At 33.0% G+C, this 18,238-nt stretch overlaps 1 protein-coding gene and 1 non-coding gene across 2 annotated transcripts; both read right to left on the bottom strand.

Moving 5' to 3' along the window:
• Window positions 1–10,316: 10,316 nt before the first annotated feature.
• Window positions 10,317–10,388, bottom strand: Trnat-ugu (transfer RNA threonine (anticodon UGU)). Its single transcript has one exon. It is a non-coding gene; the product is annotated as a tRNA-Thr (tRNA).
• Window positions 10,389–10,457: 69 nt separating this feature from the next.
• On the bottom strand, window positions 10,458–18,060 carry LOC140058931 (uncharacterized). The gene is made up of 7 exons (XM_072104724.1): window positions 17,729–18,060; window positions 16,631–17,089; window positions 16,127–16,365; window positions 12,015–12,932; window positions 11,712–11,861; window positions 11,154–11,257; window positions 10,458–10,776 (listed from the first exon to the last, which is right to left on the bottom strand). The coding sequence occupies exons 1-7, from the start codon at window positions 17,764–17,766 to the stop codon at window positions 10,699–10,701; spliced, it is 1,986 nt and encodes a 661-aa protein (XP_071960825.1). The 5' UTR covers window positions 17,767–18,060; the 3' UTR covers window positions 10,458–10,698.
• Between the last annotated feature and the right edge of the window lie 178 nt (window positions 18,061–18,238).

Raw genomic sequence — 18,238 nt, 5'->3', positions numbered from 1 at the left:
GTACTGTGATCTTCCATGTTTTTATTTATTCGATGTTCATGTTCATTGCAAATATCAACAATTTGCTTCAGTTTGTAACGCCATTGTTCACAGTCTTGAATGATCGATTCTCCCTCTATGGTCGTCGGCTCAGCAACTAGAGCGCCATGGATACTCTAAAATGATTTACAAAATCATAATGTTAATAATATTCAATAACAACTAACGGTGCAGATTCGTTTTTAATAGTTATGGGGTGGTGACGTATAAAAAGGAAATACTTTGCGAGCGAAGTCCCATGGAAGCAGTAATTTATAAGTCGTTTCAATCAATTTCTGAGTAGATAAAAATTCCGTCCGCAAGAATACAATTATTTTGGGTTACGCACTTCCTGATTATGCGCCACTGCTTATACTCACGCAAAATCTATTCTTCATAGAAACTTCCTAAAATCACATACGATACGCGTGTCATAGAAGTCTTTCTATTTCATTTCAACAATTTAATAATTTTGCTGTTGAAAATCCCCTATTAAAAAATATGGGGGTGTAGGGGTCCCCTAGGATCTGCGCCGGTGATAACAACTATATATTAATAAGATTAATAATGCTAAACCAGTTTAGAAATTTAAATAAAATGAAGGACAATTATCAGATAATTAGGCGTCAGGCAATGCTGTTTTTCAGATATTTAGCATTCGAATTACTTGTACTATGCTCTGAAGTTTTTTCAGCCAATTAGCTTGTTTCATAAGAATGGTTTGGATATCTGTAAATGTCAAAGTATGTTGTGTGCTGTCTTCATCCTCTTGATGTATGAAGCTTCCTGCGCTATCGATGCAATGTCTGTAATAAGAAAACATGACGACTAATAGAGAAGAGTTAGTTCAAAATTACGTGATGACACGCACTGATGCATGCCGTTACAGACAACCATACTTGAATGAAATATTATATACTTTTATGATTTTGAAGGTGAATGAATTTGGATAACTTCATAGTATAAGAACTGGCAAGTGCTGCCTGGATAGACAGGAATGAAAGAAATACAACAAAAGGAGACAGGGTGGAGTCTGAATAAGAGTAGAAAACAAAGAAGGTAGCTTGGTAGAGATATAAACAATTTTGGAATGAAACTAAAAAACAGCTTAAATGGTGGTTAATATCGAAACTTAAATGTTGGTAGTCAATGGAATAATTTTACCGATCTGGGAGTATGTTCCTAATGTTAAGTCCAAAAGGTTTTGTGGTTTTAAGTTGTAATTCCCAGTGATTTTCTTTGTCTTTGCGAGTTTTGTCGCTCCATTTTACATCATGGTGACCAGCTGAATTAAAATGTTCGGCTACAGGTTGATCAAGCGTTAATGTTTTGATAGCTGATCTGTGTTGTGTCATTCTCATACGGAGAGTGTTTTTTGTTTCCTCGACGTAATGTTTCCCACAAATATTACAGTATATGAGATAAATGACGTTTTTGGTTAGACAATTAATTGATTGTCTTATCCAAAAAATGCGGCCAGTTTGGTTACTCTTAAATTTTTTAGTAGAATCAACCAATGAACAAGTTTTGCAAGATTTGCCGCAAAGGTGACTCCCAAATGTTGGCTGCCATGAGAGTTAATTTCACTCTTAAATTTGGATCTGACTAATATATCACGAAGGTTGGGGGTCTACGAATTGCAATAATGGGTGGTTCCGGAAAAACAGTCCCGAGACGTTCTATGAACTGTAGAATGGGCATATGTTTCTCAATAATAGCCCGTAATGGAGGCAACCTCGGGTAATAGGTTGTGACCAATGGCATTCTGGTCGAATTTGGCTGACGTGGTTTGTACGTCAGTGTTTGACATCGAGGAATATCTCTTGCTTTCTTTATAGTAGTTTCGATGTATTCCTTCTTGTAATTTCTGTTCCGGAGATGTCCGGTTAGTTCTTCGGTGTACGATTCTGAAAATCTAAATCTGAAGAACATATATAACGTCGTTAGGTAATTTCCCGATTGATCGTAATCAAAACGGTACTGGGTATGGTCTACTAGTTTTTCTGCTCCCAACCAGTACATCCATTCATAGAAGCTTTGATGAAGTAAGCCTACCTGGTGGTGGCCATAGAACGGTTTTGTTCTTTTTATTCAAATGATGTTATGTATTTAATAAATTTGTTATATCAATTAATTAAATTATCGTAGATTGCATATTATGCGATAAATATTATTTAATAAATTTTTGATATATTATTATTATTATATTAATAAAAAGATATTTGTTAGTATAAATGTTCCAAAAATCAGTTCCGTGAGATTTTAATGCTCAAGTTGAGTTCTTGGCAGTTTTTGGAATCCTTGGGACCAGCAGAATTCATTGCAACTGGGGGCCAATTTTTTCAGACCCTATTTTGGCCGCCATCTTGGATTTCAAAATGGCCCCCATTTTTTACTCAAAACTGATAGTAGCTCCTATTTTAAACAACGTACGAACGTAATTTGTGTGATAAATCTTACATATTATGATAAATCAGTCCAATGGTACAATTTATAATAATAGCATATGGCAGCCATATTGAATTCCAAGATGGCCGCCATTAAAAACGTATATAATGTATGCATTTTATAGTCAGGGTCTTCGTGTATTTCCGTAGGATTTTAATGCCCAAAGTGAGATTTCACTTCTTTAATATGGTGGTAGGATACCAAAATGCTAGGTAACCAATTTTCACGATCCCGTAACCATGGTAACAACCCCACGATTAATTGGTCCTATCTCCGTATCCCTTTGGTCTATCAACAAGATATTGGTATCAAAATACTCGGAGCGTATATATTTATATTCATTGTAATGGAACATTTTGACGAAATGTAATAGGAAATGCTATTTTTCTGCACTATTCACCTTTGACCTTGACTTGCATTGTATCTAAAAAACGGTTGGTCATTGAAATTTAAAAATGGTCTCAAATTGCTGAGACCATACATATTTATATTTATTGTAATGCAACAATAATTATTAATAATAATATAATAATAATAATAATTTATAATTATAAAATGACCGGAAGTAAAGTTATTGACCTTTGACCTAATAAACATGAACTTGATGTATACAATAATCGGCAATTATTTGTGGTAGGTATTAAACAATGGATTTATACATATTATTATCATTTGAATAGCTAATTTATAATTCACATAATGTAAAATTAAAATTGTAATGATAATAGTATAATCATGCAAGTACGAAGAAATAAATACTGGCAAATAAATTTTAACTAAAAAATCATGATAAGTTTTTTTGTTTCGTTTTCTTTCTGTTTTTATACTTGTACTATTATTGTTGCTCTTTTGGCGCTCCATAGAAACAAAAACATTGAGCATGGGGAGCGGAGTTACATTACAGTACACAAAGAAACGTCTGTAAAATCATAAATTTAAAGGATTTATTTATTTGTTATTATGTGTTTCTCCTTCTGAAAGTACTTATAAGTCCTAATTTTAAAGTGTGGTATTCAGGATAAAGTTAGTCAACAAATTTGGAGTCAAAATACAAGAAAGGCAGGTGCGTAAGAAAAACATCCTCTGAACCAACACATTGGAGTAAATATATACCAACAAACAACCCGTCAAGTTTGTTTGTTGTAAAGAAAAAATATATATTTACTCAACGGGCGAAAATAATGTGAGTTTATCTATGTTTTGCGGTAGTAGGCCTATTAAATTATATTTATGGTAATAAATGAAACCTACTGTGTTTAAAATTATGTATGGATAAACAAGTATTGTTTTTAAGCTGTAGTATATCTTAGAATTTGTAATCTTAGGTCTTGGGTCTTAGCTTTCGTGATCTTAGGTTTTAGGGGGTCTTAGCTTTCGTGGTCTTAGGTTTCGTGACACCCGTTTTTAGTACAGTGTCGGGGATGACAAGCTAGGGAGAAGGTACATATTTTAATCCATGGGTTTACGGAATAGGTCAGTTTTGAGTGTACCATTTTCTATGGTCACTATAGTGTCCAAAAAATACTACGCTACTACTGGATTTGGTAGCTGTAAATTTGATAGTTGGGTGGGCTGAATTAATATTGAGAAGAAAAGATTCCAAATTATCTTCACCATGGGTCCAGATCATGAAGATGTCGTCAATGTATCTAAACCAAACAAGTGGTTTATTAGGTTGGAGGGACAGAAAATTGGCCTCAAATTTTTCCCATAAATAAATTTTCAAAAGACAGCGCCATTTTTGTGCCCATCGCTGTACCATGAATTTAAAGGTAATGATCATTTCCAAAAATAAAATTGTTGTTGGTTAAAATCAACATGACCAGTTCTCGTAAATGAGCTTTAGTAGGCGTTTTGCCTGGAATGGTTTGTAATTTAAAATACATGTGGCGGGATATTAGTATACAACGATGAAACATCTAATATAGCCAGGACAGAATTATTAGGTACATTTTGAATTTGGTTAATTTTGCGGATAAAGTCCGTGGCGGAGTCCTGAATGTATAAAAGGAGATCAGTCAAATATGGTATAAGTAAATCATCCACATATTCAGAAATGTTCTCTATAGCAGTGCCATTTTATGCTATATTGATATTGTATTTTTTGTAGTTAAACTGCTCACAAACCAGACAACAGTATAATAAGGTGAATCCACAAAAGCAGTACAGTTGAAAGTAGGGTCAGTGGTAGGCATAAGTTAGGTCTTTAACAATCAATTCCTATGTCAAAGCAATTGCCATAGGCCATACTATAGAACATAACATGTCTAAACTTACGGAATTATGTTACCATATTAATACATTAATACATTTTATTTTTAACACGTTTGTTCTTGCAAAATTCAATTACATGACTTAAACATAGCAAACGCCGTACGTGTATACAGTAGGCCTACCAAGCATGTGATAAAATTATATTAAAACCAATACATTTATAAAGAAATTACCTAATTGATTCAATCATGTTCAATTGGATATGAGAATATACCGCAAAGTTCATCATTGGCTGAAGATAATCATAATCAAGGATGTCGGTTATTAATTTGCATACATCAATCCGGCACCGACATGATTTGAACGAATCGTACAGTCTGCCAAAAACAAAGATTGAATAACAATTCACTATTGCCTAACACGAGGCTTTATACAATAGTAATAATAATGTAAATATGTTTACATTATAAAGTGGAGATTAGCACCTGTTCCGCCAAGATGAAGAGAAGTAAGTTAACCAATCTTTTACATTATAGGCTTATATCACCAGTCCTAACGAAGCTTATTTAAATAGGTCTACAGTCCTACTGCTAGGTAAACAAATGTCATCATTACACATGGAGGGGAATGAAAAGCCAGTGCCTCATCGTAAAAACGTTGTTAATTTTTGGTCATGCGGTTTAGAAGGAGATATAATAACACCTTTTGGATTAGTGTTATTATAGATACAGTATAACCCATGTCACCAACTCAATGGCATTGTATCTAGATCAATAGTGTTTAATACAAATCTGCTTTCATAATAAATGTAGTCATATTATTGTATCTTATATAGACATATTATTTGTATAGACATCACCTCTTTGTTGAACGTTCTACATCAACAATATTTATCATCAAATGCCTTTTTTCTCTATCACTTAAAAACTCATGAAACCGCTTTTTATCGAAAAATTCTTCCTTGACCAGTTTTAGAGTGGAGTAGCTTTCTTCGATATGTTCATACAATTTGGAAAATGCCTAAATAATAAACAGACACAGAGTGAGTAATAAATAGCAACAATTGCTTCGATTTCTCTAATTAATTTCCTGAGGATATAAAACAATTTAAGGTGGGACAGAATCGTCATTATGGAATGAGAAACATTTAAAAAAATTAATAATAGTACTTTTTATGTATATTACTAGACACCATAATTGAAGAAATGTGAAATTACCTCATTCAATTTTCCAGTAAGTGGTGAACAAATACCGTCTGTAATAACAAAAAATAATCACAATATAGATTTAAGAATAAACATATCGGTTTCAATTTAGAATTTTAAATGAATGGAAACAGTTATTTGTTAATAATGTTGGAGAATTGACAAGGGACTGCTAAAGTAAACAAAAGTCAGTTATTTACCAAATTTTATTTTTACCAAATACATACCAAAATTGTCATCCACTATTGGTACGGGTGTTTTCAGGTTAGGCATAACGGCATGCTCTTGAACACTAAATATAATTTTATATCAATCGACAATCAATCAATCAACAAAATGTAGGCCTACTATCTATTTATTTATTTATTTATTCGACTTCTCACTAACTCAGTTAGTGAAGGATCTGGTAAACACCTCTAAAACGGCCCAGTCCCAATTTGCACAGTGGCTGTGTGTGACAGTGGCTGTGTTTGTGTGGACTAGTACACCGGGGTAACCCCCCTACTCGTCTCGAAAGATGTACTAGGTTCTTTAAAGTGCGCATGAGCTATTATATGTGTACACTGGACCTACGGTTTATTGTCCTTATCCGAGAAGACTCGTTCTACCACCAGGACCATGGAGCGAGTGAGCCTCGAACCCTTGTCGGTGTTATGGCTACTTAATTACGGTTCCACTGTCTTAACCGCTCGGCCACTCACTCACTTTATGATATTATAGGCTCTCTTTCTAAATATCAAAATGCTGATGGATTAAGAAGAGTTGCAATTCGTGCTTATAACGAGAAATACTATTTCTCGAATAAAAAAAACTATGTGAATTAAAAACAGAACAAAATGTTTAATTAAATTGGAAATGTGTGAGTGTTTATAATTTATAGGCCTCTTTTATGTAAAAAAAAGACGCTTACATCTTTGTACTTTCCATTTCTTCTATTTTAGGGTGTATCCGTTCTGAAATTAAACAAACAGACAATATAAATACTCTAACACTTTAATTTGTTTTAAATTTGAATTACCAATAAAATAATACTTGACGTGGTGTGATAGACATTTCTCTGTTGTTCTAAGGAGAGAATTACTTTCTTTTTTTGATCCAATAGATCGAAAAGTACTAAATATGGTACTTACGACATTTCGCAAATGTTCAGTTTGCTTTCGTCGTGGTTAGAAAAACAAAATTCTCTCCCATAATATTTGGATCTAAATGAAATTAATTTATTGAAAATAATGTTGTTCTTGTTATTACAGATAACCGTAGGAACATTTTGCAATTCATACCATAGACGTGGTTTGTATAGGTATCACAAACGCTATCAGTGACCTTCTCTACATCCGACGTATTTAAACTTTCAAAATGCTCAAAATCAGGAACATTCATTTCTTCAAATGAATAAACTACTTCATCCGTGTAAGGTACTACGTCATAGTTTTCTGATGATTGTACAAAACTCTTTTTGTTTTCTTCGTCTTTTTCAAAATTACACCCATTTAAAGAATGGCTCTTCTCTGGTCTGCTAATAGTTAACGGTATCGTTTCAACTGTATCATTTCCAAGAGGCTTTGAAATAACTTCTCTGCTCTGAAGTGTATCATCGATATCTGTTGTAGATATGCCTACATGATGATTTTCATTTGAACACTGGTCTGGTCTGGTTGTTCTTATGCGATCTGAAAGAAATGTAATCAAAATTAACCAAACAATGGCAAGAATACAAGGTGGTACAAAGATCTTACTTTCTTGTAGGCTTATGGCCATAATATTTAAATATTCAACGATTTACTGCAGATGAAATAATGAAAAACATTACCGTTGTCGATCGAAGAATTTTTAAAACTTCCTAGGTAATCTAGCACTTTATCGATATCGTAACGTAGTTCTCTTGCTGTGCTCCAACATGTTTCAATCATTGGACGCAATGCATCCGGAAAGTCTTCTGGTATCTTCAGTAAAATCCCATTTACTATATTCAATGATATTTCAAACTCTCCTACACCTTCCCATGGTGCCTGACATGTCCATAATTCCCATAAAACAACGCACAGTGAATAAACATCAGATTTTTTACAAACCAATTTCGAGTCTATGATAACTTCAGGGGCAGACCAGCGTTTTGTACACCCTCCAACAGTCCCAATTACGGTACTTGTACCATCTACTTGTTTAGAAATCCCAAAATCACACAACTTAAGCACATTCATCCCGTTTTCCTTATTATCACTTAACAAACAATTCAAGGATTTGATGTCTTTGTGGATTATGTACTTCTTATGTAAGTACTGAACGGCAGAAGCGATGTCTAAACTCCACTGAACAAATTGTGATTCTGGTAATCGCGATGGAATTTCAGCATCTTTACGTTCTTGTCCAAATCTAGCTAAATACTGACCTAAATTACCATCAGATGCTAATTCTAAGACAACACCAACTGTCAGTTTCCTATCAAGAAGACCAAAGAATTTTATGATATTTTTGTGATGAAGACCTTTAAGAATGGTAATCTCTCTCTCGCATACTTCGTCATACATCTTCACGGCTACTTCAATCGTTTCATTGTTCGTTTTTCGTATGGCTTTATAGACAATCGAAGTTGAACCTCTTCCGAGTTTAGTCACCTCTCTGAAGTCAATTTCATCGGATGGAATAAAGATAGACCTATTCTTATTTGACATATCCATTTCGCATTTGGAAAAGTATCACAACAGTATCAGCAGCGTACCACTCAGAAAGAGGTCTGTCCGATTAGTAGGAATGTATTATTCATTGTACAATTTATATAGATAGGAAATCCGTAAACCCATACAATGGTCGCTTGTACTCTCAGGAAATATATAATAAACAGTACGCAGTTGATAGGTTAATTACATTTTGCTTTCATTTCATTCTTAACAGTAACATCAAACATATTTACACTTATGCAAAATATCTTTTCTAGGTCATCCGACAATTGGCCTGTTTTTTTTACTCAATATCACAGAGGTGCCTGACAAGATAAATCAACACCGTTTAGTCATGGGATGAAAATCGTTCGAATCTACGAAAGTTCCATACTATATTTTTCATTTCAAACTCTTGTATACAGTTTCCCATATTCCTCAAAAGATAAACAATATATTACGGTATTTTGGTCTTATAGGCCTAAAATGGATTTAAAATATTTCTGATCAAATTTTAAATTAAAAGTAGGTCCTAAAAAATAGCCCCCAAATAAGGCCGCTATCTCTAAATTAAAGATGGCCGCAAACTTATACAATTTTAGTCCATTTCTTTATAATTCTTTATACACATCTAGTGATAACTAAAATACATTTTAATAGCAGGGAATATCTTAAAATCCATCATTTTGAATTCCAAAATTTAAAATAATATAAAATAATAAGATATCATTTTTAAAAGAAAACTAACTTAAGGCTCCGATCTTAAGATTATGTTTACATTATGCATTTCTGTTATGATGAAATTGTAAGAAATACAATAATCTTTTATAACAGAATGTAGCAATCTTTGTTATAATACAGTAAACAGAATTATCAAATTACTTGTTTTCTTTTTCTAATTGTTTTTTTCCGACCAGATCGGAAGTGGGGTGTTTTTAAAAGAAAAAATGAAATAAAATAATTACAATGATGTATTATTTACAACATATATAAGGAAGCATTAAAATATGAAATAATATTATATTTATCAATATTTTTCTAAGAAATAAAACAATAAAATAATTGTTCAGGAGTCCTGCTCCTACATCTAATATGGCGATAATATTAAAAACAATTTTATTATTATAACCGATCGTTAGATTGACGGCGGCCGAACTTGATAGTACAGTGAACAGTAAATATAGGTAGGCCTATAAATGATTCATAGTGATATGTAAAAAAAACATATATTTCTAAATACAATTATACTGTCCGTAGTTATTTTTGTTAAATGAAATATATTTTATAATTTTTTATATATCTAACATTTGCAAATGATTTGTCATGTCACTTCCTTTTCCGATCCCTCAAACAACAGTTCTTATTTTTTATTGTTACCATTTAATTTAATGTATGTTTTTTTATTTCTCGAACTGTTTCTAAATACTGTCAATGTTATTGAATGAATTATGTAGACCCTTAATAATGTAGTATAATAATATATTTGTTAGCCATATTGAAATCCAAAATGGTAACTGAATAAAATTCTTGATATTGAAAACATATTCAAAGATTTTGTAGGATATTATATCGGTAAGTACAAAACATTGTGTCATGCTCTAATGGTCATATTGATGGCTACGCACATAATGTGAACAGACAGACAGATATATAAATAGATATAAATCATACTGTAAATTATAGAAACAGTGCTCATATTCGGAACATGATCTCACAATCGCGTCGAGCATAGCTCATTGGCGAAAGTTCCGTATTTTTTAGTTGTATGAAAAAATGTCTCTGGCGGGATTCGAACCTGCAACCTCTCGCTTACAGGGCGAGTATCATACCACTAGACCACAGAGCCATGTATGGTATTATCACAGATTTTCACCCACCAGATACATTTATATATAATTTACACAGTGCTACGCAACATCATTGATTTATATATAAATAGATAGATAGATAATGTAGATAAGTACGGTAGTGCTACTGTAAAATATCTTAAAACGCACAATTGAAACCAATTTGTAGTGTTCCTGGAAGGGAAACATTTTGGGATTTGCACAATGCTCTGGTGATCATGACGATTGGGTTGCTGCAGGATACACAATCTTCCGTGACGTAATAACATATTCCACAGAATACACAAACCAGGAATTAGCAATATATAGTTATTCCAAGCCTAATTCCTTGTATTTGGTCCACAACCAATCATGATATTTATTCAGAAAATTGTCATTTGGATGAACCTAAAAATAAATTACAACCAATAAAATTATTATTATGTAATATAACATTATGTTAACTTGAATTAATTTAAACATCTACTATAAAGCTCTTTCTACACTATCAAACTAGTTTGACAAAAAATATGGTAGTAATATGCCCAAATATGGTAGTGATATGCCAAAATATGGTAGTGATATGCTCAAATATGGTAGTGATATGCTCAAATATGGTAGTAATATGCCCAAATATGGTAGTGATATGCTCAAATAATATGACATCATCGTGTCCATAAATTCATTTTTGTCATATAAAGTTTGATAGTGTAGACAGAGCTTTATCTATTATTAAATCAGCGATTAGCACGTAGCGTACGACAAAATGCAAGATTTCACTATACCTCTTTCCATTTTCCAAGACAAAATATTTTATATGAGTCATTACCATATTTCCCAATACCATGTAATTCATCAGCATTTTCCCAGTCTTTCTCTAAAAATTCATCTACATCAAAAATAAATATAGAAATAAAAAAAAATATTTAAAGAGTTCATTTCAATTATTTCGCCATTTCATTAAACAAAAATAATATATTAGGCCTCCTTTAACATGATCACCAAAAGGATAAATCAAAATGTTGTTTCAAGTTACGAAATACTAAGAATTATTCGTAGTCTATACAAAATAGGTCATCGGCCTATACTTTCGTAACTACAATATAATTTCTAGAATAACCACAGTGTATACAGGAAGTCGTGTCAATAAATACGGCAATTAAACTACAGAACAGTGGACCTACAGTTCGTTAAGTGAATGCATCTTACTTATCTGTTTGTAGATGTAAACATATTTATTTGTAAATCCATACTTTAACATTTTTGTAATAGAAGGCAAATATTGGATCATAGCCCGTATGTAGCAGAATGGCTGTGTGAAACCGATTAAAAAAATATCATACCAGAAAATCTGATGATCATTTTTGCGCGTTTTTTATGTAACCCGAGATGTTGAAGAAGGTTCGCAATCGGTTGCCAGTCGGCTTTCCGCGTTACGTCAGCAGTAGGATACAATTCAAAGAATTGCCATAGTATAGGAATAGCCACTACTCCTATATAAATATAAAAAAAAAACAACATTCGGTTAGATCAGGGTAAAGAAAATGAATACAGTGCAATAGTGTATCCAGCGGATTTAGGCCTACAATACAGTACTTTGATGGCACGATCAACCTGATAAAAACCCTCATAAAACACGGTTTTACCTCTTGTTTTATTAAGAAACATTGTGGCAATCAGCAACTTCCACGGGTCATGAAATAAAGATTCTTGTACAAGATTATATGGTGACTTTGGTGGTGTCCATAGCACTCGTCTATCTAAATTGGTTCCAATTAACATATTAGTTTCCGTTTTATAACTTGCCATCGGTCTCTTTGCCGATTCAGTATTTTCGACTTCTTTACATGAAACTGAAACGTCGTATGACTTCTGAAATCTATCTGATGTCAGCTCAATCTGCAATCCATCAAGATTTATATCTTTCTGACATTCTTTCGATGTTAGCTCCTCTTGCAATCCATCAGAATTTAGTTCCTCTTGCGATCCTTCAGATCCTTCAGATAACAGTTCAGCCTGCAACCGATCAGAGTCTAACTGTTCCTGCAATCCATCAGACTTTATCTTTTCTTGCAATCTATCAGACTTTAACTCCTTCTGTAATCGAGAATTTGCCTCTGTTTGCAATCCATCAGAGTCTAGCTCTTGCTGCAATCTATCTGACTTTAACTCCTTCTGTAATCGAAAATTTGGCTTTGTTTGCAATCCATCAGAGTCAAGCTGTTCCCACAATCCACCAGAGTCTAGCTCTTTCTGCAATCTATCAGACTTTAGCTTCTTCTGTAATCGAGAATTTGTCTCCGTTTGTAATCCATCAGAGTCTTCACTTCGTGATATTCTTCTCTTCCTGAGACAAAATATTTGTTTCTCTTTAGGTTTAGCAGCGTTCTCACGACATGAAGCTGTTTTTGATTCATCTGGTGCACAGTTTCCAAAATACGTCTGCACATTGTCAGTCTTTCGTGTCAGTCTTTTCTCTTTCTTTAGGGTACCATGTGACATTTGTCTCTTTCTGAGATTTCCGAAGTATGGACTTGATTTGATTGGTATCTTTGAGCCGGTACCTACAATAAAAGAAACTCAAATATGTTTTTATTAATTAAGTTTCAACATGATTGATTAATAATCCAGTCTTCTTCCCCAAATTGACTCACTCTTATGCGTAAATAATACAAAAAAAATCCACATATGGACATTTAAACTTTTTATTGAAAAAACATATAAAAATTGACAAAAAATAAAACCCATATTATGATTGTTTAAAAAGTTGAGGACTAAATATCTGAAAAGACGAGTTATTATTAATTACTTAATAATTAAATAAGAGACTCTGCTCATTTTAATTGTGAAGCTTAAATGTCTTTAAAGTGCGTCCTAAAGATTATCTGTTTCATTAATAAGGTATGCACATTTTCAATCTGAAATGCACAACTTTTAGGAAGAAGTATTTAGCGAACACTAAGAAGCCAAATTAATCTCAATAAATTAAAACAATATTATCTTAAAATGCATCAAAGTACTAAATTCTGAAAGGAAAAACGTTTGTAAGAAGAAACAAGTTGATTGAAATTCATTTTAACTTTGGGAGAAAAGTTTAAATACTGCAGTAATATTATGGAAGTTGTAGTAGAAATATTGTACCATAGACTAAAAATATTGTACCATAGTAGTTTAGATACAGTTCCTTAAAATAACTTATCTACTACAGGTCCAATTACACATCACCATTAAAGTAGTTATATTATTGAAATTTTGCAGACAGGTTTGTTGTTCTCTACCATTACAAAAGTTGAAGAGATGTGATCAATTCTAAAGAACAGTACAGGGGTCATCGTTCATATAAGGACCTGTTATGGCAGGTGGAGTTGGTAAAACTGTTCCTGGATTAATGTTCTCAGACCTTTAGCATCGAGTTGTTTTTAAATCTTGATTGGCAGATAGTCAATCCTATTTTGTTTAGGCCTAGGGACTTGCATAGACTATGAAGCAAAGCATCTGCAAATGCCTGGAAACAAATTTATGCGGTGATAGTTCCATTAAATTTATGGTTGTCTTAAACTTATTCAAGATATTATAAACGTGTTCATACGTAAACATGTTTATAGTTAAATATGTTTATATACTTAAACATGTTTATACTTAACTTGTGATAAAAAAAGTTTCTGCAGTAAAATACAAAAATTAGAGCAAAAAAGACACAAAAGACAAATCTTTCAAAATGAAACAGAGAAAGCTGCTAAAATCACTAAAGTACTGGTTCTACATAAGTCGTAAATTAAGGAGACTTTAAAAGAATTTATTACATTGATTCTTTTAATTATTAAATTGATTTAACAATGCATTTAGTCTCCTTTTAATTTATTTTTGCCAAGGAGATTTATTTAGCCTCTAGATAAAATATAATGTTCTTTTTGTTATAATAAATGATTTAAAATGGTAATAAATTAGACTTGCATCAATATTAGATCAATGAATTTTCATAGAAAGTTTCAACCACAGACATTGCATGGTCAATTATTAAATTTATTGTTTTCTGTAAGTTGACAGGCAATGGATTTCAAAGAAATCATTATATAGATTATAATTATTATTATACTGTACAGTTTTAGTTGAAAATATGAATCTTACCAATTTCTTTTTACAAGTCTGACTTGTGCATAATAATGTTCACCCACATAATAGTTTCATTATTGTTAAAAGCAATCTATTGTTTTCTGTAAGTTGACAGGCAATGGATTTCAAAGAAATCATTATATAGATTATAATTATTATTATACTGTACAGTTTTAGTTGAAAATATGAATCTTACCAATTTCTTTTTACAAGTCTGACTTGTGCATAATAATGTTCACCCACATAATAGTTTCATTATTGTTTAAAAGCAATCTATTGTTTTCTGTAAGTTGTCAGGCAATAGATTTCAAAGAAATCATTATATAGATTTTAATTATTATTATACTGTACAGTTTTAATTGAAAATATGAATCTTACCAATTTCTTTTTACAAGTCTGACTTGTGCATAATAATGTTCACCCACATAATAGTTTCATTATTGTTAAAAGTAATCTATTGTTTTCTGTAAGTTGTCAGGCAATAGATTTCAAAGAAATCATTATATAGATTATAATTATTATTATACTGTACAGTTTTAATTGAAAATATGATTATCAATTTCTTTTTATAAGTCTGAATTGTGCATAATAATGTTCACCCACAAAATAGTTTCAATATTGTTAAAAGCAACACACAGTGATAGAGTACTAGAGTAGAACCCTTACATAGGGTACACCTTTTAAGGGACCATTTCCTGTGAAACAAACAAGGGGAAACATGTTGTCTAAAGCCTGGTTTCCATAAAATCGCTACACGACAGAGCGTAGCGATTCTATGGAAACGCTAGAATTTATCGGGGATCTAGTACGCGACGAGTATTAAATATTCTTTGGTACGCGTATACGATTCATCGCCAACAAAATCGGCAAAGTTGAACATGGTTGAACTTTGCCGATTTTACTGCAATGAATCGGGGAGCCTTCCTGATTGCGTCGGCGACAGCTGCGCGTGTAGCGATTTTAATGGAAACACTGTAGCGATTTTAATGGAAACCAGGCTTTACACGTATGACCAACCTCTATTCAGTAGACATTTTGTTTGGTCCTCAAGGTGTCCCCTTGTCTACTGTAATGGATTATATGATTTTCACCACAAATTGGTTAAAAATATAATCATTATTTTGAGACCTAAATACAAATATGTATATTATTATTAAGTTCTCTCTACACTATCAATTTTTATGTGACAAAAAAATGTTATGTACCCATATATGACCATGATGATGTCATATTACTTCCATATTTAAGCATATCACTTCCATATTTAAGTATATCACGACCATATTGAAGCATAGCACTACCATATTTGGGCACATCTTTTTTGTCAAACCAGTTTGATAGTGTAAACAGAGCTTTACATTAAAAATACTCTATGAAACTAAAAACTAAAATAAATCTATTATTACAGTAGAATCAAGAATTAAAATCCAATATTAAGGCTTTAGAAAATACTAGAGATTTGGTCAGTGTCGCTATTTTTCCTTTCTGGCTCGCTTTGGTGTACTTGCTTGCTCTTCCGCCTCTCCATCATCCCCCCTTCCTTTAAAATTAATCTTTACAAGCAATTTTTTCATTGATTGTTCTTTATTATACTTTTTACTGCTCTTATCGGTTGACGGTTGAGCAACTTTGCGTATATTCTTACCTGCGGGAGACTTGTTTGGTTTTTGTTTAGTCTTTTTTTCTGGTGTTGATTTTGTCTTACTTGTGCTTTTCCTTTTTGCCGGTGTCTTTCTTTTCGGTGTTGCCGGTTTGGCTTTTGTGGCAGCTTTATTTCCGGTTCCACGAACGGTAAAGTCAAAATCATCCGCATCATATTCAGATTTATTTACTTTAAAGTAAGCTGCTAATTCGTTCCGGGAACGGAAACGTCTATTGGTTGGGCTAAACGAACAAAAATGTAAATAAAAGAACAAATATTATATTTGATTATTAATCAAGGGCTTACTATACTAAACAAGATTACTAGTATTACAGTACAAGTTCTTTGGAGGTGCGTCATTTTGCAGCGAACAGATTCTCAAAGCTTCTTCTGACATTTGTCCCTTGTTTAGAACACAGAAATGGGAAGGGTGGGGGGGGGGGGGGGGGGGTGGGGGTGTTGTACCAAAGAGGGGTTCTACTGTAATAGCAAAATAAATATCATTACCTTATCAAATACACATCAAATTTTCCTGCAGATCTTCCGGTCAGTCTCTGAGTAACTTTTCTTTTCCATCCTTCTGGTAACCTATTATCCTCCTCAAGAACACCAGCTTCATCCTTTTTCCCACCATCCTCTTTGTCCTCATCACCCTCATTAGTTAACTCTTTATTTTCATCTTTTGAACTACTGTTTCCTTCCTCCTCATCTTCTGTTTCTTTAGCATCATCCTGAGAACTCACTTCCTCTTCTTCTTTCTGTGCTTCTTCATTTTTTGTGTCTTTCTTTGAATCACAGCTGTTGCCGCCATCTTCCGACTCTGAAGTGTTCTGCGATTCTGCTTCCGTTTTATCAGCTGCTTTAATGCCATTGTCAGATTCACTATCATTGTTGTCTGGTGACTGCGAAGGAGTCAATGGTGTTATCTTGCAAACTTCTCCAATACTTTCATCAGCACTTGAAGAGCTGAAAATAATTAAGAAAATTTAATTTAATCAATAATCATCATTTGAGTAAAAAACCACTTTTTGAAAAATGAATCCTAGGACGCTTTTAAAAATATATTATTATAACTAGTCTTCTACTCCTAGTAGTAATGTGTATAAATTCCTATCTATTCTATCTAGGCCTATCTACATAGGCTATAATAGGCCTACAGTATTATCACATGGCACAGCTAGCTAGGCCTACTATCTATACTATATTACTAGGCCTAGGCCTAGCTAGGCTATATTTTAGCTGTACTACTAGGCCTAGACCTAGCTTAGCTATAGTCATCTAGCTAGCCTACCTAGCTAGCACAGTAACTATAGCTAACTAGGCATTATGGTCTGGACCAATTGCACTAAGGCCTACACTACCCCAAGGCTAGGCCAAGGAATACACAGTTCAGTAGGCGATTTACTGCTCGGCTTGACGGCTGCTACTCGGCCGGACACGACTGCGGGGTTTCAGTGAAGCAGGTATCACGACTACCAGCCAGGCCTAGGATGGACCTTCGCCAAGTTATATTTGTCTAAAACTTTCAAACACAGACGAATATTGAATTAATCTACAAATTAACCAAATGTAATATTGCATCCTTGATTAAAGATGACACTGTACCTTCGTCTAGAATTCGTAGAATCTTGATTTTCCTCCATAATTACTTACTATCTTTGGACGATTAAAAAAAACGCGAATTAATTGAGCGCCCTCGTGTGTTTCTGCAAAATTCATTACGTCATCGTCGTCGTCAAAGAAGCCTACTAATATGCTCGGGTTTCCAAATATTTGTGCCCAAACTACGTTCAGTTACTGTGTACCACTTAGGTTTCGTTTTTAAATCAGAAAGTCTATTTTTTTTTCAGTAATAAAATGATAATGATATTTTAAATGTTTTAAACACAAAATGTATAGGAAAATACAACTTATTATACAACTCATAATTAATGCTTTAAAATAGTGACCTCCGGCGAATCTTATGTGAATTACCATTTTTTCAAGTTGTTATAACTCGTGGAAAATATGTGTCTCCTCCAAACAACACACCTCTCAAAACCACCAATTTGTGACTTATTGTCATTTAAATATATAATGTGGTTGTTGGACATTCTTAAAGGGTAATAGTCCGTT

This window comes from Antedon mediterranea, chromosome 9 (genome assembly GCF_964355755.1).
Source record: "Antedon mediterranea chromosome 9, ecAntMedi1.1, whole genome shotgun sequence".
Classification (NCBI taxonomy): Eukaryota; Metazoa; Echinodermata; class Crinoidea; order Comatulida; family Antedonidae; genus Antedon; species Antedon mediterranea.
This window is presented reverse-complemented; position numbering and strand designations above follow the sequence as displayed.